Source organism: Ciona robusta, chromosome 6, assembly GCF_009617815.1.
Source record: "Ciona robusta chromosome 6, ASM961781v2".
Lineage (NCBI taxonomy): Eukaryota > Metazoa > Chordata > Ascidiacea > Phlebobranchia > Cionidae > Ciona > Ciona robusta.
Window position 1 is genome coordinate 23,803 of NC_143240.1, and position 10,750 is coordinate 34,552.

The window sequence follows — 10,750 nt, forward strand, 5'->3', positions numbered from 1 at the left end:
AGTTTTAATTAAAACATTTTTTGAATTCCTTTGAGAAACATTAAAAAATTGATTTTTTTTTGTTTTTTTGCATAAAAATTGTAGTTGTACTGATATAAACTTCAAGTTTTTTCGTAAAAATTTTGCAAAAAAAAAATTGTTGTGAAAACTAATGTTAAAAATTCTTTTTAATAAAATTTCCATTTTTTATTGTTTAAAACATGTAACTGTACAGTTTTAAATAAAACATTTTTTGAATTCCTTTGGGAAACATAAAAAAAAATGATTTTTTTTTTGGTTTTTGCATACAAATTGTAGTTGTACTGATATAAATTTAAAAATTTTTTTTTTTAAATTTGCAAAAAAAAATGTAAAAACTAATGTTAAAAATATTTTTTTTAATAAAATTTTATTTTTTTGATGTTTAAAACAAGTAACTGTACAGTTTTAATTAAAACATTTTTTTAAATTCCTTTGGGAAACATGAAGAAATTGATTTTATTTTGTTTTTTTGCATAAAAATTGTAGTTGTTCTGATATAAACTTAAAAAAAAATTTAAAAAAATTTTGCAAAAAAAAATAATTGTTGTAAAAACTAATGTTAAAATATTTGTTTAATATAATTTTAACATTTTATTGTTTAAAACAAGTAACTGTACAGATTTAAATAAAACATTTTTTGAATTCCTTTGAGTAACATGAAAAAATTGATTTTTTTTTGTTTTTTTTGCATAAAAATTGTAGTTGTACTGATATAAACTTCAAGTTTTTTCGAAAAAATTTTGCAAAAAAAAATTGTTGTGAAAACTAATGTTAAAAATTCTTTTTAATAAAATTTCCATTTTTTATTGTTTAAAACATGTAACTGTACAGTTTTAAATAAAACATTTTTTGAATTCCTTTGGGAAACAGGAAAAAAATAATTTTTTTTGGGTTTTTGCATACAAATTGTAGTTGTACTGATATAAACTTAAAATTTAAAAAAAAAATTTTGCAAAAAAAAAATGTTGTAAAAACTAATGGTAAAACAAATTTTTCAATAAAATTTTAATTTCTTATTGTTTAAACAAGTAACTGTTTTAATTAAAACATTTTTTTGAATACCTTCAGGAAACATGACAAAATTGAATTTTTTTTGTTTTTTTGCATAAAAATTGTAGTTGTACTGATATAAACTTCAAGTTTTTTCGAAGAAAATTTGCAAAAAAAAAAATGTTGTAAAAACTAATGTTAAAAATTCTTTTTTAATAAAATTTCAATTTTTTATTGTTTAAATCAAGTAACTGTACTGTTTTAATTAAAACATTTTTTGAATTCCTTTGGGAAACATGAAAAAATTGATTTTTATTTTGTTATTTTTGCATAAAAATTGTAGTTGTACTCATATAAACTTTAATTTTTTTTTTAAAAAATTAAAAAAAAAATGTTGTAGAAACTAATGTTAAAAATTTTTTATTTAATAAAAATTTTTTTTTATTGTTTAAAACAAGTAACTGTACAGTTTTAATTGAAACATTTTTTTTAAATTTCTTTAGAAACTATAAAAAAATTGTTTGTTTTTTTGCATGAAAGAAGTAATTTTACTGTTTTAAAGTTGAATTTTTTTTTAAATTTATTTAGCGAAAAAAAAATTTTGTAAAACCTAATGTAAAAAAAATTTAATAAAATTTTATTTTTTGATTTCTTTAAACAAGTATCTGTACACTTTTAATTAAATCTTTTTTTTGAAATATTTTTGTAATCTTATATCCTGCTCTCTATATATTTTATGTCATCATCCTGACATATACCAATGTTATTCGTGGTTTCAACAAAAATGGAAACTATTGGTATGTTTGACTGTAACAACTTGGAACAAAATGTTTATTTAAAATTTGTTCGATAAATGCAGATTGTAAACATAGATGAACAGTCACTTGGTGTTGTTTAGCCAACTGGTGTGGACAACACAGCAGATTCTCTAAATGTGACCGGAAGGTTTCGGTAATATTTTTAATATAGTGCACTGTGTACAACTTGTATTATTTCATACAGAATAAAAATATTTCTATTCTTACCAGGAACTACCTTCAAGTAAGAAAAAATGAAAAAGACAAAAAGATGTTGAAAATTCAGTGATACAAATGGTCCATTCAGCACCCTATACGGAGGGACTCTTTCAATTGCGGGATATTTGTACTGAAAGTAAGCTTACCTTATTGCCTATCTGAAAAATGTAATTGTGTTCAAGCGCTAGTTTGGATTCATTTTTTTTTCGTTTCTATAGATTGCTAAAGCAGTTGTGGAAAACAAGAGTACTTGTTTTTTTCCACAACTGATCTTCATAACAAGCGAAGAAAAATTAACACAAGCATTTGTTGTTCCTTTTATTTAGATCCAATGATGAATTTTGTAGTTTGTGCGGGCAAAATACATGCGAAAAAGTATTGGATTGGGTAGGATTAAAAATAATTTCAAAATCTACATTCGTCATTCGACAATTAATTGGTCTTGTTGTTTTTTTACAACAGTTTTTCTTTGACCAATGCAGAAGGTGGTTTTACCGAATATGTTTGGGAATCAAGGCATCAAATTTTTAAGTTATTTCAAGTGAACCTTGGTTCTGTTGTACGTGCAAAACGACAACCTATAACAGAAGTGGCGTGACCAGGAAAACTTGCGTGACCAGGGAAAAAGGGTGGCGAGGCGAGCTTGCCGCAAAAAAAATCAGGACCGGTATTGTAAAAATGCTGTAATATCTGTATTCTAGGATCTTGAGGCAGCAAATGGTTGTATAAACCAAAATCAAATATTTTCATAAAAGTTGTTTTTCATGTTTATAAAACAGTGAAATAAAATCAATTTCCCTTGGGTTTTTGTGTGTTTCCTTCACAGCAAGAACATAGATTTGCTGGAGCACATACAGGTAATCTACAGATGGGCTTTTTAAGCAGTACGTGCACTTTCTCCATTATGTCAATAATTGCATTAGAATTGTTTCCGAATATTTACAATGGGTTGAATGTCTGCCAGATCAGGACTTAATGCATAGAAGATTTTTACTTGTGAAGTCCTTATGGTGCTGCCTTGTCAGTGAACCAGCAAATAGGTCGTCCAGAAAACTTTCGTTTAAGCAGAGGTCGTTATATATGCTACTCTATGTTGAATATTTCCAATCTACAGATGTAATTTCGTTATGCAAACGATCAATTAATTTCGCTAAACTAATAAAAATGTGTCACTGTACACTATACACTAATTTTCGTGATCCTTTTTCGTATATAAACATATAACAAGAGATCACAGATCTAATGAATGAACACGTTTTAAACTAATTAGCATAAGATAGTAGAGTCGGGGAAGATGGGACACCTTTAACACATATTATCCAAATAGCCTGATCGTGTTTTAAACAATTAACAATGGTCTGTGGAAGTCGTGAAGATACGGTTTTATAATTCATTAAATGTTCTTTGTTTACTACCAAATGAAAAGAGAAAACAAAATGAAAAGGTATCCCATCTACCCCCACTCTGCTATACTAGTTAATCCTTTTACTACAACGGTCGACTGGGCTCGATCAAAAACAAATCTGAAGTAACCAACAAAACGGGTTCCAGTCGTCATTGGTGTCCTGGGTATGACGCTAAACTACAGCCCATTTGCTGCCTTGCAAAGTTTGCCTGTAAGGTAAAGGCTAGGAGAAGGACAACTCTGATATAAAACCATTGAATGCGGAGTGGCGCCCCTTCAATTATCAGCCCCTGATCCTTTTATGAATGACAAACAAAAGAACCCCCACCAACAGCGTTAACGGGACCATCAGCGAACCTGCTGATGGTGTCGCTCTCGGAAGAAGATCTTTAGAGGTATCTCCGTCCGTCATCCAGCGAAACCCTCTGCCGAACAGAAAAATTAATGTGGCAACGTGGAACGTTAGAACCATGATTCCACCTGGAAGCATGGAGCAGATAGAGAAAGAAGCAGAAAGATTGAGAATCGATGTGTTAGGAATATCAGAGACACATTGGAAGGAAAATGGAAAAGAAGTGACAGAAGATGGGAGGGTGTTCTTCTACTCAGGAGGAGACACAAGATACGCAGGTGTTGGTCTGCTAGTAACATCAAGCTTTAAAGAAGCCATAACAGGAATGAGACCAGTTACCAACCGCATCATCATGATGAGAGTGAAAGCAAAGCCCAGACCAATAAACTTCCTACAGGTATATTTACCAACATCGGCCTGTGAAGAGGAGGAAGTGAGGGGGGTGTATGCAGAAATGCAGAGAGTTATTGAGAACGTCCCAAAAAGAGAGAGATTGGTTGTTATGGGTGATTTTAATGCCAGAATTGGAGAGAACCAACGACATGTGTCCTGGGGAATGTTTGGACTAGGAGAGACAAATGAGAGAGGTGAAATGCTATTAGATTGGATGGAGGCTAGTGGACTAATCGCCGCAAATACATGTTTCCGTCACAGGTCTAAAGAACGATACACGTGGACATCGCCAAACGGCCAGTACAAAAACATGATTGATTATGTGATTGTTAGGAAAAGAGAGAAAATCGAAGTGATTGACTCTAGGTCATTGGTGAGCGCTGATTGCGACTGAAAAGAAACGTAGTAGAAAGAGAGACATGAGTGTATTGACAAAGACAGAGAAAAAAAGAATATTTGAAGAAAAACTTATGAACAAGATGGGAGAAGAGCGGACATGGGCATCACTCCAGCCTGCGTTAAAAGCAATAATAGAAGAAGAATGCCCTTTGAAGCCGCCTATTAGGAAGCCTTGGATTACGGCAGAATGTTGGAGAATTATTGAGGAGAGAGCGGAACAACGAAAAAGAAATGAAAATGGCCCAGAACATCGAGCGGCAGCCAAGAGAGCTAAGAAAGAGTTGAGAAAAGCGAAAAGAAAGTGGTACACTGAGAGAATGGAAGAGGCAGAGGCAGCACAAGCAAGAGGCGATTATAAGACCATCTATGCGAGCCGAGAAGATTACGTCCAGGCAGAGCGAGAAAGAGGGGAAGAAGAACCGTTTGTGTTGGAGACTGAAATAGAAGCCGCAATTAAGAAGCTGAAAACAGAGAAGGCTGTAGGAATGGATCAGATTTCTGCAGAGGCCCTCAAGGCAGGTGGCCAAACTGTGGTCAAAGCACTTAAGAACACAATTGACAAGATATGGAGAACTGGTGAATGGCCAAAAGAGTGGACTATCTGAACTAGTGACACTTCCCAAAGTAGCAGGCAGTCACGAATGTATTAAGTATCGTACGATAAGCCTGATAAGTCACGCGTCAAAGGTCTTACTGGAAATTCTGAGAAAACGTTTGCAGCACTACCTAGACCCAGAAATTGCAGAAGAACAATTTGGGTTCACACTTGGCAAGGGCACCACGGACGCTATCCTTGTGGTTCGAAATATTATACAAAAAGTTGCCAAGAAAGATGATGAAAACCAAGTATGGTTCCTTTTCGTTGACTATAGCAAAGCTTTCGACTCAGTTTTCCATGACGTTTTATGGAAAACACTTAAAGAATTTGGAGTCCCACAGCATTTGATATGGTTGATTAAGTCTATATGACAGGGCAAGGGGTGTTGTGCGCGTCAACGATCAACATACAGAAGAGTTTTCCTTCCTGAAAGGTGTAAGACAAGGATGCCTAATATCACCGCTCTTGTTCAACACAGTAGGAGAGAGAATCATGAGAGAGGTGGAAGAGAGACTGACAGAGAGAAGTGGAAAAGTGATTGGTGGAAGGTTGATATGGAACATCCGCTACGCTGACGATACAACAATGGTTGCGAAGTCGAGAGAAGAATGTGGTGTGATTGGTGAGACTTTGATGAATGTTAGCGCTGAATTTGGACTGAAGATCAACCGAAGCAAAACCTCAGCCATGGCAGTGCACGGAACGGGTGCGATTGTGCTAGACGGAGAGGAGACAGAGAGAGTCAAGAAAATGAAGTTCCTGGGGTCGTACTTGACTCCAGATGGTGATAGCACCGCAGACATCAGAACTAGAATTGGCATGGCCAAGTCCATTGCCAGCAACATGGGTGAGGTCTGGAAGTCGTCAGAAATGAATGTAAGACTCAAGGTACGACTCGCCAAAGCTCTGATCTGGAGTGTGGCCCTTTACGCATGTGAGACTTGGACGCTTAGAAAGCAAGAAGAAAAGATGATACAAGCATTTGAGATGTGGTTATGGAGAAGGGTACTAAGAATAAGTTGGATTGAGAGGAGGACAAACGAGTGGGTGAGAAAGAGAGTTGACGCGACAGAAGAACAAGGGTTGGTACGAGAAGTGAAAAGACGGAAAATGCGAAAGTATAGGCATTGGAAGAGAAGAGGAGAGAGTCTGGTGTTGACATCAGTTGAGGGAGAGGCAGAAGGAAGAGGGCGAAGAGGAAGGAGAAGGATGGAGTGGATCTCTAATATCCTAACTTCTGAAGGAACGGTGCAGGAGGCACACAGAAATGCCATGAAAATGAGGCCTACGGCTCCATGAGGGCTATAGCACAATACATACATACATACATGTATTATAACTAATGAAACTTATGACGTATGAGGATTGAGTGTTTGGTAAAGAATATGTGTAAATACGCTTTGTACAAGTCCTGTACCATGTGTTTATTGTAAACTTACACTAGTTAACGTTGTCGTCACTTAAAAACGTTTGTTTTCATGAATTTTGACGAACCGTAATCACGCAGTAATTAGGTAATGTTAGAAGTTAATATTAATCATATGCTGTTGAATTAAAAATAATGTTTCAATTACGATTAATGATAATACGGTATAAGAGTAGTGCATTTAATGCGTCCCCACAAATGCTAATAGTTTGATTCAGTCGTGAATTGTTGTGTGGATTTCTTATCTTATATAACACGCGCCGTCGTTCCCCGCCAAACTACAGACAGTGTTTCCGTTATGTAAAGTGCATGAGGATAGTAATCGTTAATTAATCGCTCATCGTGCGGTTTTAAATCTGAAAATTCAGTCTAAAAATTATAAATATATATTACGATTTGATTTCAATCAAGAGATTAAAAAAAATGCTAGAATTGAGAATTAGGATAAGTGCGAAAAATAATCACCCTATCAGCAACAACAACAACAACAAAGCCAAGAACAACTGTTCGACGGAAAAGGATATGACCACTAACGTGTTCAATAACGTGTTCAAAAATGCCTATATACGGACTCAGCCTTGCACTGTTGTACGGCCCTGTCTGGCTGAACTGTCGGGCGAAGTGTAAATGTGGACTTATGCGTCAAAAGTGGTTACGTGGTCTCGTTAGCATACTATCACTTCAATATACTATGATTATACAGCAAGGCTCCGTATTGTCACAGAGCAAAGTTTCTCGGCATTGTCCTAACAATGGTGTTTCCTCTTTAATGCGTTTGTGTGCGATTGTCATTGTTACATGTGGGAAGGGAAACGATTAAGTACCTTCCGCGTCGCGCCAGCTGGCAATTTTACACGGCACGCATTCTTTATGCACATAGTGAAATTTAGATCATTTTATATATGAAATATCTGTGCTCGAAGCTTACTCAACCGGTACATATAGGCTGGCTCCACCGAAAAATGTTTTCATACGCAGGCAATACGCGCGCATAGTTTTCATTGTACCTCATCTTGAAATTGTTTTGTCGCTACTTCACTGTTTCAGCAGTGGATTTCACGACAGTTTGTAGGTTGAAGATCGGCACCTTTTGTTTTGTAGTATGTAGGCTATAGGCTCGATGATTGAGGAGATTGATTGTACTTGATATAGTGAATATAGCGGACACAGTTGATTGGGTGGAATGAATAAATGAACTTTATTTCGTTTCTTCGGTCACGATAACGAAGAACACGAGAGTTGACAAACGCGAAAAGACAGGTAGTAATGGTAAAACAACAGTTTATAAAACACGCCTCTAATAAAAAAAAGAACGAGAATATTTTGGATAAAAGGAATGGAATGGAATGGAATGGAATGGAATGGAATGGAATGGAATGGAATGGAATGGAATGGAATGGAATGGAATGGAATGGAATGGAATGGAATGGAATGGAATGGAATGGAATGGAATGGAATGGAATGGAATGGAATGGAATGGAATGGAATGGAATGGAATGGAATGGAATGGAATGGAATGGAATGGAATGGAATGGAATGGAATGGAATGGAATGGAATGGAATGGAATGGAATGGAATGGAATGGAATGGAATGGAATGGAATGGAATGGAATGGAATGGAATGGAATGGAATGGAATGGAATGGAATGGAATGGAATGGAATGGAATGGAATGGAATGGAATGGAATGGAATGGAATGGAATGGAATGGAATGGAATGGAATGGAATGGAATGGAATGGAATGGAATGGAATGGAATGGAATGGAATGGAATGGAATGGAATGGAATGGAATGGAATGGAATGGAATGGAATGGAATGGAATGGAATGGAATGGAATGGAATGGAATGGAATGGAATGGAATGGAATGGAATGGAATGGAATGGAATGGAATGGAATGGAATGGAATGGAATGGAATGGAATGGAATGGAATGGAATGGAATGGAATGGAATGGAATGGAATGGAATGGAATGGAATGGAATGGAATGGAATGGAATGGAATGGAATGGAATGGAATGGAATTCCAATGAATGAATGAATGAATGAATGAATGAATGAATGAATGAATGAATGAATGAATGGAATGAATGAATGGAATGAATGGAATGAATGAATGAATGGAATGAATGGAATGAATGGAATGAATGGAATGAATGGAATGAATGGAATGAATGGAATGAATGGAATGAATGGAATGAATGGAATGAATGGAATGAATGGAATGAATGGAATGAATGGAATGAATGGAATGAATGAATGGATGGAATGAATGGATGAATGAATGGATGAATGAATGGAATGAATGAATGAATGAATGAATGGAATGAATGGAATGAATGGAATGAATGGAATGAATGGAATGAATGGAATGAATGGAATGAATGGAATGAATGGAATGAATGGAATGAATGGAATGAATGGAATGAATGGAATGAATGGAATGAATGGAATGAATGGAATGAATGAATGGATGGAATGAATGGATGGAATGAATGGATGGAATGAATGGATGGAATGAATGGATGGAATGAATGGATGGAATGAATGGAATGAATGGATGGAATGAATGGATGGAATGAATGGATGGAATGGAATGGAATGGAATGGAATGGAATGGAATGGAATGGAATGGAATTCCAATGAATGAATGAATGAATGAATGAATGAATGAATGAATGAATGAATGAATGAATGAATGAATGAATGAATGAATGAATGAATGAATGGAATGAATGAATGGAATGAATGGAATGAATGGAATGAATGAATGAATGGAATGAATGAATGAATGAATGGAATGAATGGAATGAATGGAATGAATGGAATGAATGGAATGAATGGAATGAATGGAATGAATGGAATGAATGGAATGAATGGAATGAATGAATGGAATGAATGGAATGAATGGAATGAATGGAATGAATGGAATGAATGAATGGATGGAATGAATGGATGGAATGAATGGATGGAATGAATGGATGAATGGATGGAATGAATGGATGGAATGAATGGATGGAATGAATGGATGGAATGAATGGAATGAATGGATGGAATGAATGGATGGAATGAATGGATGGAATGAATGGATGGAATGAATGGAATGAATGAATGAATGTAACTTACTTTATCCTCGCGTGGCCGGAAAACGACAGTCGTTATCACACGGGTTTAACACCGCGTGCCAGCTTACGAGTTACCATGTATATATGTTACTTTTGTGGGTAATTATTTATTTTTTTGGAATTTTTCTTTTTTTTTATGTATGGCTGATAATTTAGACAACCCATTAGTGACCACTGGGTTGGAGCAATTGCCGTTAAGTGTCTTGCCCAAGAATACATACGCCCACAATGGTAGCAACGTCGAGCCTTGAACTCATTGCCTCTGGGTTACAGCTGGCAGGCGCGCTAACCACTACACCACGGCGCCGGACCATTGACGAACAACACATCACGCAGCGTCGAAAGGACGTTCGCTGCGAAGCAGACGAAGTTAAATCGCTAAGGTATGATTTAGCGAACTCTGAACAACTTTTAGTTGCATTGTGTAAATTTGAAAGCCTAACTGTAGCTCTATTGCGGACGCACGTTTTAAGGACCAGCACGAACGAACGCAGAGTACTAAAGTGAAAGTAAATGAAACCGTCTCTAAATTGTCGTAAAATTCTAGAGACGCTATCAAGCAAGTTGCACAAGAGATGTCGTCAAATCGTTCAAGTGTCTCTAAATTATCATCTGTTAGTTTAGATTCCAAATTAAAGAAGGAACGATATAAACACCAGGAAGAAATTGCAGCCCTTCGAGAAGAGCTAAATCACCCACAAAGTAACATACACGGTAACTCGTAAGCTGGCACAAGGTGCTAAACCCGTGTGATAACGACTGTCGTTTAGTACTATCATTCCTTTATTAAAGATAGGACAGTTTAGAATCATTGTTAATTTTGACCAATAAGTGTGTTTATAAATGAGAATATACGTAAATAACACGAAATAATACTGTACGCTTTGAAAATTAAGTCTAAACATTCTTTTTCTTGCCCTACTGCTCTAGTTTTTACATGTTACCTATACCTTGTATTATTGCATAACATTTGGTAATGTTTGAACGACAACGGATAATGTTCGAACATCAATGGGTAAATATTGTA

The 10,750-nt window shown here is 35.5% G+C and overlaps 2 protein-coding genes across 2 annotated transcripts; both read left to right on the forward strand.

Moving 5' to 3' along the window:
* Positions 1 to 3,737: 3,737 nt before the first annotated feature.
* Positions 3,738 to 4,571, forward strand: LOC149734570 (protein CFDP2-like). The gene has a single exon (XM_089880201.1). It carries the CDS (start codon positions 3,738 to 3,740, stop codon positions 4,569 to 4,571), a length of 834 nt encoding a protein of 277 aa, XP_089736327.1.
* Positions 4,572 to 5,666: 1,095 nt separating this feature from the next.
* On the forward strand, positions 5,667 to 6,473 carry LOC149734571 (uncharacterized). The gene has a single exon (XM_089880202.1). It carries the CDS (start codon positions 5,667 to 5,669, stop codon positions 6,471 to 6,473), a length of 807 nt encoding a protein of 268 aa, XP_089736328.1.
* Positions 6,474 to 10,750: the final 4,277 nt, after the last annotated feature.

What these genes read in the sequence shown, in the direction of transcription:
- LOC149734571 (XM_089880202.1), top strand. Translation starts at nt 5,667, where the DNA reads ATGAGAGAGGTGGAAGAGAGACTGACAGAGAGAAGTGGAAAAGTGATT.
- LOC149734570 (XM_089880201.1), top strand. Translation starts at nt 3,738, where the DNA reads ATGACAAACAAAAGAACCCCCACCAACAGCGTTAACGGGACCATCAGC.